At 44.5% G+C, this 17,281-nt stretch overlaps 1 protein-coding gene across 1 annotated transcript in view; it reads left to right on the forward strand.

Annotated features, from left to right (window-relative positions):
- The window catches only part of LRRCC1 (leucine rich repeat and coiled-coil centrosomal protein 1), a 297,998-nt gene that overhangs the window by 114,658 nt on the left and 166,059 nt on the right, over positions 1–17,281 (forward strand). The window contains exon 12 of the mRNA XM_069220424.1: positions 5,088–5,289. Coding sequence (XP_069076525.1) covers positions 5,088–5,289 — 202 coding nt within the window. The remainder of the gene's footprint in view (positions 1–5,087; positions 5,290–17,281) is intronic.

Here is a 17,281-nt window from a genome sequence, read left to right on the forward strand (position 1 = left end):
TGAAGCGGTGCCAATGGCTGTAATGCCCTCTACTCTCCTTTGGCCTATGGATAGTTTATATAACTCAACATGTTATGTTCTAAGAACAGGCCTGATGTGTTGATGTGTCCAGGGTTTGAAGTTTGAGTACGTAAGTCTTGGAGAGACTATACTGGATAAAATATTGTGTATAAACATGACAGCCTTGTGTAGGGCACAGAGTGAAATGCGTGCAATCAGACTGCTACATGTAAAACACGACCAACAATGCTTTTGCAGAAAGGCTTCTGATTAGAATATATAAACAACCAAGCTGAAAAGCAAGCTGTGCTAAAATATAATAAAATGGATAAAGTAATGAAATATGTATGTATGTAAAAGGGCACATGCTGTGGGCCTAGAGCTAAAATAAGGGTGCCCAATGTAGGTACTAAAAGGAACCCACAACACTAGTGTATCTCGTCCCCCGGCAGTCACACTAAGTGCTAATTTCTGCAAGAATAATAGGATTCAACATTTTAAGGGATATCACCATGTTAAAAAGAGACCTTGTTTTGATGATCCTCATAAACAGTCATTACATTGTTAAAACGTGAAAATATTATTTCCACTCTGTATATGAGGACAACAGAATTTCAACAAAAGGAACACTTTGTGAAAACAAGCATAGACTGAATGATCACTCATATTTACTCCAACATTGACACATAGATTTGGTTTTGTTGTAGTGCTAAATATTAGTGTGGTGTGAGCCTTTCTGGTGCAGGAAAACTACTGAAATGTAGGCACTGTGGGAGTCTTTAAGTACTTACATTATTTTGTTGTAGTTATAGAAGTGTAGCCTTTGGTAGAAATACTATTTTATTTAATGAACATTCTACTAAAGTGGTATTTTAGTTCCATAGATTCATTAGTGCAAATCTTTATGATGTAGTGTTGCAGTGTAGTTAGGTAGTAATATATAGTTAATTTCATAATGGTAGTGTTACAATTCTAATGTTGGTAGTAGTACTGTTTGGTGGTGCCTGTACTTGTGATGGTGCTTGCTGTAGAATGATGTGAAAGTAGAGCATGGCCATGATCCCAGCAGGTGCCTTGAATAGATCACTGCTTCCCCTCTGCCTAATAATGCTTCAGTAAATGCGCGGTGGCATGGAAAAAAAACACAGCAACACTATTTTATTGATCTGTAGTATCATCTTAGGAAGGCTATCAACAATCCATAGTACATGAAGCAGATTCTGTTTGGTTCATGTGATGCTTCCAGGTCCCACTTCATGTTCTATTGCAGCTTTGCAGGCTTTCAGTTAGCGGAATACTCCGTCAAATGCAGTCCTATTCCCTTCCATTTGTTGCAAGCACCTCTGCATATCCCCAAAAGCCACCATATTCAGTGACACTGCAGACTAGTACGGTGTTCTTCGCGAAGTCTGTGGCGCCTTTTCATGTCAGACAATCCATCACCCTCCTGGCATTCTTTGCTCAAGCTCATCACTGAGAGGCCAAAAGCGCGCTGAGCTTCTACATCGAGCATACCATGAACCATAGGGTGGGTTTTCAGCTCTTTGTGCGGTTTGCCAGGTCAAACAAGTATAAGGCAGTGCAGAAAATGACAGTATCAAGGCAGAGAGTCAGCTGTTTTTAACTTAAAATGCATTAGCCAATAACTAGCCCCCCTGAGGGTTCACTCAACCAGAGTCAAGTCTGCTACCACCACTTTTGCATGCGGAGTGCCTGTTCTAGACATTAGTCAGGCCAGGAACTTGGGCGTCAGTTCACACGTTCACTAAGCGGGGTGGACTCCTGGGTCCTTTGTCAAGAGGCCCTGCTCCTCTAGAAATGTCTGGCCAGCCAAGAGATTTCTCCATTGGTGAAGCATCTGGTGGGATCTTTAACCACCAGGGCAGACAAACTCAACTTCAGGAGTCTGGCAGTTGCACCCAGAGCAATGGGGAGAACCTTGGCTCGATGTATTTATTGATTTCTGCAGAAAAAAACACGCAATGTCAGCCCTGTATGCTGGAATTTCCAAAGCAGCTCTTCTTCGGAGACACCTTCTGTGTAAAGTGGAGCTCGGGACTCCTTTATGCCTTCCTGCCACAGCTTCTCCTGCCCAGAGGTCTGAAGAAGATAAGGAACAGCCAGGCCCAAGTCATCCTAATGGCCAGGAGGTATTGGTACCTGGTACTTCTGGGCTTAAGCATGTGTCCTCTGATCAAGCTGTTGCTTTGGGAGGAATTTCTGTTACAGCAGCAGGGCAGGACCGAGCCTGCACACTTTGCATCTCCATGCTTGGAGATTGAGTGGTGACAGTTGACCTCCCTCGACCTGCACCCTGAAGTTGATGATGTTTTCTTGGTGGCAATGCCTCCCTCCACTAAAATCAGCACATGCCGTTCATTGGGACAAATTTGTGTATTGGTGTAGGACCTGGCAAATGACTTATTGCAGACAAAGCTGTCTGAAGTTTTATGATTTGTTCTGTCCCTAGCCCAGCAAGGACATGCTTTGGGTATGGTTAAGGGCTATTTATCTCCTCTTTCTGCTTTGTTGTGGTTGCTTGATCAGCCTTTGTTATTTAAATCACCTATTGTGAAAAGATGTTTGAAAGCTTTGCAACACATATCCCCATCAAAACTCTTTGTGATGCCTCAGTGATACTTGAACCTTCTCACCTTTTTGATGCACACCTCTTTTAAGCTGCTGCACAGTTGTCTCCTGGGACTTCTGACCTTGAAGCCCTTTTTCTCTCATTGTTCATAGCATCGGCTAAAAGTGTGAGGGAGCTTCCAGCTCTCCTTGTCAACCCACCTTTTACCACCTACTTCCCTGATAAGTTTCTATTGACGTGGTTACTCCTTTTCATGTGAGCCATACTGTTATTCTTCCAGAATTCTTTGCCCAAAATCATCCCTGTAAGGAGGAAGAAAGACATCCATTGTAAAAGGGCATTGAGTTTCTATTACGATTGTACCAGGGAACATCAAGTAGGCTATGAGCACTTTGTGTGGTACTCCAGTGACAAAAAGTGCAAAGCAGTACAAAAACTGACCATCTCCCAGTGAATTGTTCTCTGCATAAAGATGTACTATGTACTAGCGAAGAAGCAGCGCCCAGGCAGCTTGCAGGCTTATTCCACTTGGCCACAACTGCTACCACTGCTTTCGCACATGGAGTTCCTGTCCTGGACATCTGTCAGGCGGCTACAGGAACATCAGTACATACATTCACAAACCATTGCTGCCTCAACAGTCAGGCAAATCGAGAGGGCCATTTTGCCCACTCAGTGTTGCAGGACTGTTTGATGTGAGCCAGTTCACAGACCCACTACCATGAGCGGTACTGCTTTGGTAGCTATTCACTAGGTGAGGAATCTGCGGTTAGAAGTATCCATGAAAAGAAAAAGTTACTTACCTTCGGTGATAATCTTTCTGGTGGATACTCTAACTGCAGATTCATCACCCACCCTCGAACCTCCCTGTTTTTTGACCTGGAATCTTTTTCCTTTTAAAAAAGACCCAGTTTAGATCTATGAACACTGATCCTACCCAGCTGCTGATGGACTCTGCATCTGATGGCGAGGAAAGCCTAAGAAAACAACTGACATCTGCACACATGGGTGGCGTTTATATGCATTGGCACACAGGAGAACTGCTCTAGACGTTTCTAGACCCAGTCTCACTCCTGGGCAATTTTCACAAGATGATTAATCTGCAGTTAGAGTATCTACCAGAAAGATTGTTGACAAAGGTAAGTAACATGTTTGTTGTGTTGTTTTAGTTAATGTTCATGCAATTGGTTCTGCTACTATGTCATAGAGCAGTGGTAAAAGCAGGGACCCTTGACGAGTTCCTCTGCTTATGGGAGTGGAAGCCGTTATAGTACCATTCAGGTGTCTGTGAGCCATTGGGTCAGTATATAAAAGACAGGTCTACATAAGAAATGTACCACTGACTCCAATCCTAGCAAACACTGCAAACATACATTCCCATTGAACAGAGTTGAATGCTTCCTTGGTGTCTATAAAAACTTACTGCACTGACATCTGTCAGAATTCTAAGATTGTATGTAGTCTAACTCACTGGAACAAAACCCGCTTTCTTAAGCAGAATCAGACCAGCCATAAAACTAGCCAAAGTCTTTGCTAGTATTTTTCTGTCTGTATTGAGTAAGGAAAGTGGTCTGTGTAAAGAACATAAGTCAGCTGGCTTGGTAGGCTTCAGAAATGTTATGACAAAGGCTTCACTTATAGAAGGTGGAAGATATTTGGTCTTTAGCATAAACTCAGAGTGTCATGATATGGGGAGTACGTTCCTCAAGGAATTCTTTAAAAAAATGTGTGGTAATCCCATCAGTGCTAGGAGGTCTGCTGTTACGCATACTCTCAATTACATTTTGAGTTTTGACTGGAGTAGGGGGAGCAAGCATTGCTTTTCTATACTCATTCTCCAAGCCATGATCAGATCATCCAGACAGACATTAATGTCTTATTACAAGAGATTGACATGTGAAATGTAGAATTTTGCATATTATTGTTTGAAGTGCTCATCAGTCTTTCCAGGGTCCTCCTAAGGTGCAATGGTCGTCAGGGGCTTACCAAGTCTCTTGCCCTACCCTTATACTTTGGCCACCACATATTTACCTGAATGCCTGACTTACCTATTATGAAAAATAGTCCTATCTTTGTGTGTATTGCCCTTAGTTTGTTCATAATCACATAAGATCTTTCCAGATCAGCTAACCTCGTTCAAGCTACAACAGGCTATGATTTAGTGATTTCAAATCTCCAGCATATTTCGCTATACCTTTTCCACGGATGTACAACTTTAAGGTTTTCCACATTGTCTCAAATTGGTCAACAGAGCCCCACCTTAATAGTATCCTTCTCATATCTGAGCTAGATCTCATTGCGAAACCGCTTTTTGGCCCTACCTCTAGTGCATTTATTCCCAGCCTGCTGAGAAGTCCAGTTTGCCTGAACTATGACGGTAATTTCCCTATTTTTACATCTTGAATTTTGTAGATTATTGATTGAAAACTATAGACAGTAAATAAAAAATAATTTTTCTAAACGTTATCTTGTATACTATATTTTTGTTTATTTCTAGAAAAGAACTTGAAGCCAGAGTTATGTTGAATGGACCTGAATTTCAAGCGGCTCTGGCTAAGGAAATTAAAAAAGAAGGACAGAGGCATAGCCTACATGTTAACGAATTACAGGAAAAGATTAATTTATCGAAGCAGCAATATATGGAACTTGAGGATGAGTTTCGTGTAGCTCTTACTATTGAAGCAAAAAGATTTCAAGAGGTAATGTTCATCTTGATAACTGCCTTTAGCATTGAATTTTACGTGCTTTCAAGTTTTCCTTTGTATTTTGCAGTCATTGCAGGGAAAAGTTGGTATCCGGGAAGGATTTCCATTTAAAGGGCTGGGGGGTAAGATGAAAATGGTACAATCAACTACTGTATGTTTAAAAAAATATGATATGTGAGTGTTAAAAGATGATTGCATACATATCACAGCCAATAGTGAGAAAAGGACACACATGACATGGACTAAGCAGTATAATGAGTTCTATATTTTTCAGCTTATCTCAGAGTTGTTAAAGGTTTCTCAGAGGTTTAAACTTTGTAGTTTGTTACAGTTTCTAGCAGACATTGTTTTTTCACAAGATTTTAGGTTTTTGTGAGGGTTGTTAGCTGCTATTCACCAGAGACCATTCATTGGTAGAATTTCCTTTAAACATTCCATCGGGGGGAAAGTATTGAGTTTAAGATATCAGAATGGTTAAAATGCAATATAAGCAAATCCAGCATTTGTGTTACGGTGATGTTAGTGCAAGCAATGGATGTTCCCGTGGCAGATGAGAAAAGTGTCAAACAGTTAAATTGAACATTCTGAAACATCAGAAAAAAATTCAGAATAGGGTATTTTTAAATCTTGGTAGAAACCGCTTTAGCTGTATGGTGAGAACTCTTGTTGTCATACAGCACACATTACAAAACTCACAGCATCCAAATATTAATACATACAGATATGAGCTTTTAGACTGCCCCTTTCAGCCATTGTCTAATGTCATTCAGCTGGCTTTAGGCATTGGTTGACACGGTTGTCCAAAAGTCAAGCAAAGGGAGTGGAGAATGCCAACAGGTGCTCGCACATCAGCAACAGGTATAACAAATGTTTGGTCAGAAAATAGTCCTTTATGTGAACAACATAGTAATGGGTGCCAGGCTAGCCAATACACCTGCCACCACAGGTGTCAGAGGGCCACACACTGAGGAGTGGGTGGTTGCCTATACAACAAGAGAAGAGTGGCCAGGGCACACCCGTATCGTAGATCCAGATAATGTTCAGGAATTAAGTAGACGTCCGGCAAGAAAGATGATGTTGGATATTTATTATAGATGCAAGTGGGTAGTCAGAGTCTCAATAACAAAGACTACGTGTACAGTAAGTCCATGTATCCAAAACAGCCAGATGATAATGAATGGACAAAGTTACAATCAGATGACCAAATGCAACAAAAGTCCATACAGCAAAACAGCCATTATTAGGGGGGTGGGAGGAGGTGTCTTGTCTATACAGTTTAATGTTATCAAATTTGCGCGAGTAGGTGAAAACTCTCCCTCTCTTGTAATCCCCGTCATCTCTTTTAAGTTTGCGTGTTTTTTTATCTTTAATGTATTCTTGATGTTTGAGTAGTACTTCTTTAAGTATTTTATAATTTATTTCTTTGGCCTAGAAGTACGGTTGTCCAAAAGTGTTGGTTTCATTCCACAACATTTCACTGATATTAATTACTTAAAAGTAGCTCACATACATTGTTATTTGGTGTTTTTTTTAAATGCATTCATGCTCTGTGTGTGCGTCATTTCTCAGCCTCTTCAGTTCATCCATTGCTTCCCCTTGCTCACCAACCACCTGCCCTGCCCTAAGGACATGGAAAAATTAAAACATATCAGCGGCCTCCTAGTTCTAGTCATGGATGGATGACATTGATTCACCTCAAACTAAATGCTTCTGAAAATACTTTTGTGGTTAATGACAGAATGAAAATCCGTTATCTTTCTGCATGGGTGAACTAGGACCTCCACCAAAAATAGTCCAGGAAGTACGCAAAAACTGTCATGGACGCTGCAGTTTCCATGAAAGTTCAAGAAGACAACCTGCTGCAAGTCTAATAATTCCAGCGTACAGGACTAAAACCATTGGTGTTACCACGGTCTTCTACAAGAGGGTAAATTCTGGAATTCCCTCCCCTTTAAGATGAGAGCCACAAAGTTCCGAAGAATGATTTAGAGCTGGTTATTCCCAACATGACTACCAAGAAACAAAAGTGTGATTGATCCCCGTAAATAGGAGATGATACATATACTAGATGTTCTGTCTATTGACAGATGGCCAGTAATTTTCTGTCTGAAACCGAGAAGAACACATTGGCGCTATCGCCAAAGTGCTACCCATAGTCTTGTTAGATCAGAATCTTAGTATAAAGGTTCATAATCTGTAAGAGAGCATGAAACTGAGAAATCTGGACATATCTTCATTACATTCTTTATCAAATAATGCCGCTGAACACCTTGGTGCTAAATTCTCTTTCCCAAGATGACAGTATTATAGCACCTTATGCATGCAACAACCATTGATGCTTTAAGGCAATACATGAAAAAGTGAATGATATTGCCCTGTTTCCACTACACTCTCTTCACTTGCCCTACTTTTCCTTATCACTTTTTTGCATGCCTTTTAAGCCGGATATGCTCCACCACCTAAAACCTGGCAATCCACATTTTTTTTTTTTTTTAAACATTTTGGTCAGAAAAAAAGAAAAACATAGAAGTGTGACGCGTTTGCCAGCAAGAGAACAATATGAGACATTCCAAAAAGGGAGCAAAACAATAAAAAAAGGAGGGTCTGGAGGATGAAGGAAGGGGAAGAGGAAAGTAGAATAAATATACTTTGAGGAGCAAATGGTGGCCAAAGCTACACATTACAACAGAGCCATGTGATCTTGATGTTAGACATTTCAGATATCATAGAAAGCACCATCCCTGGTAGGATGTGCCAGTCCACATCATCAGATTCCACATCAGAGTCCACTGTTAAGAGAGAATATTTAAGCGGTCGCCATAAGTCCTTTGGTCTAGAGGCATGAATTTCAGTATCACAGTATGGCATGTCTCGCAGCCAAGCAGCTATGGTGGGGTGCGTGCTACTGCCCAGAAGGAGGGCCATCTGGCGTTCAGCTGAGAGCAGAGCAATAGCAGTGAAGCTTTGCGTGCCAGGAGGTAGGGGCTTAACATAACGTAACAGGGCCATCAGCAGATCTGTGTTCAGTTTTTGTTCTATCATAAGGGATTATGTGGAGTGGATTTCTTCTCAGTATGTTTTGGATCACTGCGCAATTCCACGACAAGTGGTCAAAATCAGCTTGGTCCATTTTACATTTAGGGCAGTGGTGCGGCCTAGTGGGGTCAAGTTTAGCTAATGCCTTAGGAGTGGTATTTGCTTGATTGCAGATATGTGTAGTGTAGTAATTTGTGGCGGTGATTGTTGGAGATTAAATTAGTTTGCATGTGTAGGAAGTTGGCTCTGTATGCACTATTTCAAAGTAAGGAATAGTATGCACGGGTCCAAGGGTTCCCCTTAGAGGTAAGATAGTGGCAAAAAGAGATAATACTAATGCTCTATTTTGTGGTAGTGTGGTCGAGCAGTAGGCTTATCAAAGGAGTAGTGTTAAGCATTTGTTGTACATACACCAGCAATAAATGAGGGACACACACTCAAAGACAATTCCAGGCCAATAGGTTTTTGTATAGAAAAATATATTTTCTTAGTTTATTTTAAGAACCACAGGTTCAAGATTTGCATGTAATGCTTCAAATGAAAGGTATTGCAGGTAGGTAGTTTAGGAACTTTGAATTAGCAAAATAGCATATACAGTTTTCACATGAATCACATATAGCTATTTTAAAACTAGACAGTGCAATTTTCAACAGTTCCTGGGGGGAGTAAGAGTTTGTTAGTTTTTGCAGGTAAGTAAACCACCTACGGGGTTCAAGTTTGGGTCCAAGGTAGCCCACCGTTGGGGGTTCAGAGCAACCCCAAAGTTACCACACCAGCAGCTCAGGGCCGGTCAGGTGCAGAGGTCAAAGTGGTGCCCAAAACGCATAGGCTTCAATGGAGACGGAGGTGCCCCGGTTCCAGTCTGCCAGCAGGTAAGTACCCGCGTCTTCGGAGGGCAGACCAGGGGAGTTTTGTAGGGCACCGGGGGGGGACACAAGTCAGCACAGAAAGTACACCCTCAGCAGCACGGGGGCGGCCGGGTGCAGTGTGCAAACAAGCGTCGGGTTGGCAATAGAAATCAATGGGAGACCAAGGGGTCTCTTCAGCGATGCAGGCAAGGGGGGTGCTCCTCGGGGTAGCCACCACCTGGGCAAGGGAGAGGGCCTCCTGGGGGGTCACTCCTGCACTGGAGTTCGGATTCTTCAGGTCCTGGGGGCTGCGGGTGCAGAGTCTTTTCCAGGCGTCGGGATCTGAGGAACAGGCAGTCGCGGTCAGGGGGAGCCTCGGGATTCCCTCTGCAGGCGCCGCTGTGGGGGCAACTCTGGCTACTCACGGTCTCGCAGTCGCCGGGGAGTCCTCCCTGAAGTGTTTGTTCTCCACAAGTCGAGCCGGGGGCATCGGGTGCAGAGTAGCAAGTCTCACGCTTTCGGCAGGAAACGCAAGTTGTTTTGAAGTTGCTCCTTTGTAACAAAGTTGCAGTCTTGGGTGAACAGAGCCGCTGTCCTCGGGAGTTCTTGGTCCTTCTAGAGCAGGGCAGTTCTCTGAGGATTCAGAGGTCGCTGGTCCCTGGGGAGAGCGTCGCTGGAGCAGTGTCTTTAGAAGGGGGGAGACAGGCCGGTAGAGCTGGGGCCAAAGCAGTTGGTGTCTCCGTCTTCTCTGCAGGGTTTTTCAGCTTAGCAGTCCTCTTCTTCTTAGGTTGCAGGAATCTGAGATCCTAGGTTCTGGGGGGCCCTTAAATACTACATTTAAGGGGCGTGTTTAGGTCTGGGGGGGTTAGTAGCCAATGGCTACTAGCCCTGAGGGTGGGTACACCCTCTTTGTGCCTCCTCCCAAGGGGAGGGGGTCACATTCCTATCCCTATTGGGGGAATCCTCCATCTGCAAGATGGAGGATTTCTAAAAGTCAGAGTCACCTCAGCTCAGGACACATTAGGGGCTGTCCTGACTGGCCAGTGACTCCTCCTTGTTTTTCTCATTATATCCTCCGGCCTTGCCGCCAAAAGTGGGGCCGTGGCCGGAGGGGGCGGGCAACTCCACTAGCTGGAGTGCCCTGTGGTGCTGTAACAAAGGGGGTGAGCCTTTGAGGCTCACCACCAGGTGTTACAGTTCCTGCAGGGGGAGGTGTGAAGCACCTCCACCCAGTACAGGCTTTGTTACTAGCCACAGAGTGACAAAGGCACTCTCCCCATGTGGCCAGCAACATGTCTCTAGTGTGTCAGGCTGCTAAAACCAGTCAGCCTACACGGATAGTCGGTTAAGGTTTCAGGGGGCACCTCTAAGGTGCCCTCTGGGGTGTATGTTACAATAAAATGTACACTGGCATCAGTGTGCATTTATTGTGCTGAGAAGTTTGATACCAAACTTCACAGTTTTCAGTGTAGCCATTATGGTGCTGTGGAGTTCGTGCATGACAGACTCCCAGACCATATACTCTTATGGCTACCCTGCACTTACAATGTCTAAGGTTTTGCTTAGACACTGTAGGGGCACAGTGCTCATGCACTTGTGCCCTCACCTATGGTATAGTGCACCCTGCCTTAGGGCTGTAAGGCCTGCTAGAGGGTTGACTTATCTATACTGCATAGGCAGTGTGAGGTTGGCATGGCACCCTGAGGGGAGTGCCATGTCGACTTACTCGTTTTGTCCTCACCAGCACCCACAAGCTGGCAAGCAGTGTGTCTGTGCTGAGTGAGGGGTCCCCAGGGTAGCATAATACATGCTGCACCCCTTAGAGACCTTCCCTGGCATCAGGGCCCTTGGTACCAGTTACAAGGGACTTACCTGGATGCCAGGGTGTGCCAATTGTGGAAACTAAAGTACAGTTTAGGGAAAGAACACTGGTGCTGGGGCCTGGTTAGCATGCCTCAGCACACTTTAAAATCAAAACTTAGCATCAGCAAAGGCAAAAAGTCAGGGGGTAACCATGTCAAGGAGGCATTTCCTTACAGCATGCAGCAATAATACCAGGTTTGGAATGCCCCAAATCGCGTTCCCAAGCAATCCTCGACTTCTCTGCACCAATGGGTCTCATCTGCATGGAAGTGTGGTACAGTTGGGACATTAAGCAGGAGTGGTCTGGAGCTGAGATTTGTAATGTGGGGGGAGTAAATTATTTAGGTTCCACAGGGTAAGTGGGCTAGACATCACATAATGTACTATGCAAGTGGTAGACATAGATCTGTCCATATGTGTGGAACCGCTCCCTTCCGCCATAACAGAAATAGACTGCAGGGTACTGTTAACAAACAGCTCGCCCATAACATGCAGCCGATAAGTGACAAGCGTGCGCTGTTTCAATCTTTCCTGAGTGAGTGGAAGCCATGGGTTATTCGTGAGGGGTATATGTGGAGAGTATAGAGTGTCACAACCCAAATAACGTAAAATTTTGGACCAGGCCCAGCAAGTAGTAGGAAGTGTGTGTATGTCAGTGGGATTCCACGGTAATCCCTGAGAAAGGATGGAGGAAAGAGGGAGATAAAGGGCCTACATTCTTTCTGGTGTGAGATAAGGTATCCTGGCATTTAGGTGGTACCAATAATAAGCAAAATGTGATTGAGTCAGTAAGTATTATAGGTGTGAATCAGGAACCCCAAAGCCGCCTCTGTCCTGTGGTAATGTCAGCGTGTCCCAGCGTATAAGGGATCGGCAGCCAAGCCCATATGAAGCGTGCTAGCAGGCCGCACAGTGTGGCAAAAAAACTGTTAGGGCAATGGGAATGTTTAAAAAAGGATATAGGAATCGTGGAAGAACCACCATTTTGATAATGGCAATGCATCCTGCTATTGCCAAATGTAATTTAATCCAACACTCATTTTGAGTTGTGAGCTTGTCTACAAGGGGGCTGTAGTTAGTGTATCACCTCGGAGAAGTTTCTATATAAATAGATGCCAAGATATTTTGAGGAGCCCATGCACCACTGTAGGAGATAATCAAGAACACACTGCACCGTGGTCTCTGTCAATGGGAAGAGATTTATTCCAGTTGATGGATAAACTAGAAAAAGTCCTGAAGCGTATCACCTTTCAGATAAGAGACTGAAGATTGACCGATGGAATTGCGAACAAATAATTGTATATCATCTGTGTATAGTGAGGCTAATAATGGGCCATGGTGAAATCTGAGGCCCCTGTCTAAATGGCATTCTTGAAGGTGCCAAACAAGGGGGGCCATGGTGATAATAAATAGGAGCTGGGAAAGTGGGCAGCCTTGTCAGGTGCCTCTTGTTGGGGACAAAATCCCAGAGCGTGCCATTTATTCTGAGGCGTGCAAATGGAGCTCCATAAAGCAGTTTAATGAGGTCTGTAAATCCTTTGGAAACTAAACTGGGAATTAATGTCGCATGAAGGAACAACCTTTCAAACGAGTCAAATGCTTTTTCAGCATCTATTAGAGCAACCCTTGCAGGGGTAATGGGAGAAATCTGGTTAATTATATCGAATACTGTGCAGAGGTTGATCAAGGTGGAGCAATGCGGGACAAAGCCTGACTGAAATCGGAGAGATTATACGATCCGTTAAGAGGGAGAGGCGCGTAGCTGTTTCCTTGGCCAGTGTTTTGTTATCTTAGTAGTGATAGAGGCATATAGGAAGTACAAAGGAGGGGGGTTTGTCAGGTTTGAGAAGCAGAGTATTGATGACTCCTCGCAGTGTGGGGGGGGAGTCGGCCCATTTCAAGAGAATCAGCAAACACTTCCAGTAGGTGCAGAGTCAAAATAGTCTTATATGCATTGTAAAAGTTTCCCATGAAACCATCTAAAACAGGGGTCTTGGAGACGCTTAGGGCATCAATGGCCTGGAATATCTTTTCACAGGTGATGGGAGGAGCCAGGAATTGTTGTTGTCCACCGTCTAGCCATACCACGGCAATTTCAGGTAACCCCTCGGCCAGGGTTGAATCTTTCTTGCACGTACTGGAGGTGTCCAGTTGTTTGTAATATGGCATGACCGTAACTGCAATGGTGACGTTAACTGGAGTTATCGTGTTGTCTGCCTGCAATAGACGCGTCTTGTATGTAGCATGGTATGGTGGCCTCAGGAGTTGAGACAATTGGCGGTCTGGCCCCTCGCCCTCCCATGCTTGCGTGCTCTGGCATACTTGCATAAATATATAAACTCACGAGGCCAGGTCTCGGAATTCCTGTTAGTGTGAATCTGCTGGGTAAGTGTGGGCTATGCATAATGGACATGCTCTGTCGATCCAAGTCACATAGTTTCTCCTTTACTTTAGCTAGGCCATTTCTAATACTGCAGGGCACTCCTGCGTGCTTAATGATACACACTTCCCTAATTAAGCCCTTAAATGCCTCCCAGAGTAAAGTGTGTTTCTGGACAGATCCTGTATTAGTCGTAAAATATTAGTTTATTGCATCTCGGATTTCCGTGTGGAAAATGTCATCATGCAACGCATTTGCAGGGAAGCTCCAATGTCGGACTAAATGACTTTTACGTGGGACAAGTAACGTCATTGGAGTGTGATCTGAAAGTCTGTGCAGGTTATGTGTAATATCAGTAAGCCAGGGGAGCATCCTTGGAGACACATACGAATGATCTATACGGGTCCAAACATTATGTGGGGCAGAGTAAAAGGTGTAATCCTTTGTTTGTGGGTGACGAGAGCGCCATGTATCAGTGAGATGAAAGATATCAAGGAGGTCAGTGAGCGCCTGCATTGACTGTGGCTTAAAAATCATTGGGGAGCCAGTTGAGTCGACGCTAGGGTGGCATGTAATGTTGAAGTCACCACCCAGGAGGATATAGTCAGTCTTGGATAGACTTATCAAGGCTGAGAGGTTGTGATAGAACTTCAGGGAATCAACTTTGGGTGCATACACGTTTACCATCAAGACTGTTTTGCCTGCCAGGACCCCAGACACAAGGAGAAGAATTGATTAGTGCCCCATGGCTCAGCATAAGTGTAATCAACGTAGGGTGATAAGTGGGTCTATATCAGAAATGACGATTTAATACCATTTCTGTTTAGGTAGGAAAGTACCTGCTTCCTTTTATTGGGGCTATTGGGCCCTCTGATGTTCCATGTTATACATGACACAGGACAAGTGTGTGACATCTGGTAGTATATCTTGTATATGTGAGGTGGTGTGTGTGTGGAATGTTGTGTAGCATAATAACAGTGTAGCATCCATGATCAAACAGAGCAAAAAGGTAACTCCCCACCCACACCCGTGTTGACAACCACTGGTGAATTCCAATATCTCCCAAACAGATCAGATTAAACAGGGTGGTGTACACCTTGGGGGTGTAACAACGCTGAGGGAGAGGAGCATCACCCGTTTATACAGTGGGCAAGTTGAGGTCTGTCTAATCGGTAGATCAAGAATAGTCTGTGTCTATAGCATAACATCCACGTGCGTCAGATTATCAGGACAACTGCAAAGCTAGAACTCCAAGACTAGGCAGTAAATACAGTGAAAGGAACTTTCAGGGTGGAGGTAGCTGGAGACAGAGTGGATGAGGTATGCTCTGGCGAACTCACACTGATTTTTTGTTGCTTGTAGAACTGAACAGCACCTACAGGTGTATTGAACACATAGGGTTGCCTGTTCATCTCAACCCATTACCTTGCTGGATACAGCATACCATACCGGAGGCCACGTTTCTGAAGAGTGTTTTTACATCAGTGAACTTATTCCGCGCCTACTAGACAGGCTGCATGAAATCTAGTAATTAGGGTAATGCCATGCCTTGATAGTGATGTGGCCCCATTTCCTGAGCCATGCGCAGTACTTTGTCACAATTCCAGTAATTGAGGAGCTGAACAATGATTGGGTGCGGAAGCGTACCAGGTATGGAAACGTCCAAGTGATCTATGGGCCCTCTCGACAGTGAAGGCTTCCCTACCAAACGGTTCCACCAGGAGTTTTTCCACAAAAATGTCCATGTTCCCTATATTAGTAGTCTACCCAATTCCTGCAATACGTAGGTTATTGCGACTAGAGCATGCCTCAAAATCTTAATTTTTAGCAACTGTGGTTTTCAGTAGGCGCTCCTCTTTCTCAAGACATGTCAGGGCATCCAAGTTTTCACCTTCAGTTGCTGATATCCTGTGCTCTGCACCATTTAGTGTAGTGGTATGTCGGTCAAGGCATGCGGTCTAGGAGAGTAGTCAAGGTGCCGTATCTTGTATCTATGGCTTTAAAACCAGCTCACAAATCTGCATGATGGGGCCCATACTGAGGGACCTGAGGCAGCATTAGAGAGGGGGTCTTCGTCACCTTGTGGTTAATGTTGCAGTTGTGGTGTCTTTGTGGAATTGAATGGTTAATGCTTCTGCTTACGGTCTCCTCGACCCATCGTGCTTAGGAGGTAATAGTACGTCAGGCAGTGAAAGACGAAGACTACCTAGCCCCACTGTAGGAGAGGATATCTTCTAGAAGCTTGAGAGCCTCAGTGTGACTGATGTAGGCAAATGCTGTAGTACTTTGTTGTACGATAATCAATACAGTGGTCAGCATTAACATTTCAGGGTCTCAGGGGCAGGATGCCAGCGGATCCCAAATTGTGCGAGTATAGGTTCAGAACGTGGGCAGATAATGACAGAAGTCGGTGTGCAACACGAACACTGGGTGCGAGCAAAGGAAATGTGCGTCTGCAACGGTCCCAAAGTAATGTGTTGCGAGAATGGGTCAGATCAGCGAGCATAAGACAATAAGAGGCCTAGATCACCAGTTGCATCAGGCACCCCACGGTGACTCATCGCACTTGCCTTCGTTGCTGTAATAGGTCTGCAGGAGGTCCCGTCTGATCAGCAGTAGCAAGGGGTAGCTTCGTATCACGCGTTTCCATCAATTATCTGGTTGAACTGGGTGGGCATGAGAGACCCAAGTGGAAGCGAATGGTGAGGCCTAAATAGCACCTTGCGGGTAAGGCCAACAAGAGGACGTCTGTGCACACATTAATATGGCCACAATCTGGGTGCACCCTCAACACACCAGAGGGGCCATCGCGAGGTCGATCAGGGGTGCCAACTATGAAGTGTGCGGTGTGATTAATGTAATCTTGAAGGTCCGTGAAGTTGCCGGGCTGCCGATTCAGGCAGCGCACCCAGCGACCACATCCTCAGCCTCGCCTGCAGATCCTTTTCTCTGCATGGCTGTGTCAGGCCACAGCTGCAGGCAGACGAAGTAGCGGCTTAGGTGGGAATAGTTGAGGCATGTGGGTAGCGATTTCAGGCACAGCACCCTTTGCACCCTGTAAACTAGCCGGTTTGGCAAATTACAGAAGCCAGATTGCGCCTGTAGACAGCGTTTGGGCAAGGTCCCCGGAGCTTCAATGCAGTGTGGCCAACTTGGTCACTGGCTCAGCCACGCCGATAAATATATTTTCTTTATAATCTATACGCTTTCTCTACCTGAAATTGTCAGGAACTCACTAATTCTCTTACCAGCAATAAAATTTCAGCTCCTCTAATGTAACTATTTAATTTACCTTTTCTCTATAATCCCAATTTATCAACCTAAGCATTAACCTAACCAATCCAAAAGTAATCATTTTAATCATAAAGATCCTTAGATAATGATTGACATGGACATGCATGAAATGCTTTTCATCTGAAGAATACACTTGTCAACTTGATAACCAAACTAAACAAAAGCATAATCTTTAATCTTAAGTACTGTGCTACTCGCCACACTTGATTTGTCAGAGTTACAAAACCAAGATATAAATGCCGTTGGAGTTTAATTATATGAACATTCTGGATAAGCGAAAAGTAGCCCCAAGCCCACCCACTCAACAAAGACTAACCGGGCTGATGTGAAGTCAGGGTCTCTCTTGGAACACTCCCACCCCAGCTCTGCACCATGCCACACACTCGCATGAAGATTTGCATTAAACATGAGCCTTCTGTTTGTGGGGCACTATAAGCTAAAAATAACAAATAGTACCTCGATCATGTCTGGAGAAGTGGACGGGCACTGTAAGGAAATGCCTCCTTGGCATGGTTACCCCCAACTTTTTGCTTTTGCTGATGCTAAGTTATGATTTGAAAGTGTG

Source organism: Pleurodeles waltl, chromosome 2_2 (assembly GCF_031143425.1).
Source record: "Pleurodeles waltl isolate 20211129_DDA chromosome 2_2, aPleWal1.hap1.20221129, whole genome shotgun sequence".
In the NCBI taxonomy this organism is placed as follows: Eukaryota; Metazoa; Chordata; class Amphibia; order Caudata; family Salamandridae; genus Pleurodeles; species Pleurodeles waltl.